Source organism: Brachionichthys hirsutus, chromosome 21 (genome assembly GCF_040956055.1).
Source record: "Brachionichthys hirsutus isolate HB-005 chromosome 21, CSIRO-AGI_Bhir_v1, whole genome shotgun sequence".
NCBI lineage: Eukaryota > Metazoa > Chordata > Actinopteri > Lophiiformes > Brachionichthyidae > Brachionichthys > Brachionichthys hirsutus.
Genome location: NC_090917.1, coordinates 17269 through 18102, shown reverse-complemented (window position 1 = coordinate 18102; position 834 = coordinate 17269). Strand labels below are relative to the sequence as shown.

Genomic DNA, 834 nt, shown 5'->3' with positions numbered 1-834 from the left:
TGTGCAGACAGTCGAGGTCAAAGAGATCCTTTCAAAAGGTAATGAAAGACCTTCCCAAACAGGCAAACACATCGGAGATTTCGACACGGAAGCACGTGCACATGTTTATCCAAAGGTTACTTACACAACCCAGATGCCAGTGATGGTGAAAACAGGGAGGCTGACGGGAAGGATCATCCACAGAGACATGACGGCCAACAGGAGATCTCCCCTGCAAATAAAAAAACAGTCCCATCAATGACCATTAAAACCAGTCTGGATAGATCACCCTTCATTTGGCCCTTTTATCCTGCAAGAGGGGGGTGCAGCTGGCGCCCTTTTGACCCCCGGATCTTTACCTGGCTGCAGGCTTGCTGTGTGCCCATTACACACATTCATTTGGAAATAAGCGTAACATCAAACATGACTGAGGCAATAAAGTTCTTAAACTGGTGATTATCTGCTCATTACCTCCAGGTTGTGTTCTGTCATCATGGCAGAAAACAAGTAAAAAAAATATATATATACAAGTGGGAATCCCAAACCAGATATTAAATTTTAAAATGAATCCTTTCTGAAAAGTTTGCAAATACATTTTCTGACAAATCTAATCTAATTTAGTCGCCAGTTTTGACACAATAAAAATGTCTAAGGCTGAAAGTATTTTTTTTTCTTTTTAGTAGTAACGGGAATATTCATCTGCGCTCCATACTAAATATATAAACTCAATGGATCTCTGGAGGTTCTGCTCGTACCTCTCGCTTCAGGCGCTGTTTCTCATCTCAGCTCCTCCAGACTGGAGGAAAAGTTGCAAGAAGTCGCTGCTGCGGCTGCCTTCATTGTCAAAGTAAAGAA

The 834-nt window shown here is 42.1% G+C and overlaps 1 protein-coding gene across 1 annotated transcript in view; it reads right to left on the bottom strand.

The window, feature by feature from the left end:
* The window catches only part of LOC137910344 (protein sidekick-2-like), a 15069-nt gene extending 14880 nt beyond the window's left edge, over positions 1–189 (bottom strand). The window contains 1 exon segment of the mRNA XM_068754781.1: positions 125–189. Coding sequence (XP_068610882.1) covers positions 125–189 — 65 coding nt within the window.
* Positions 190–834: the final 645 nt, after the last annotated feature.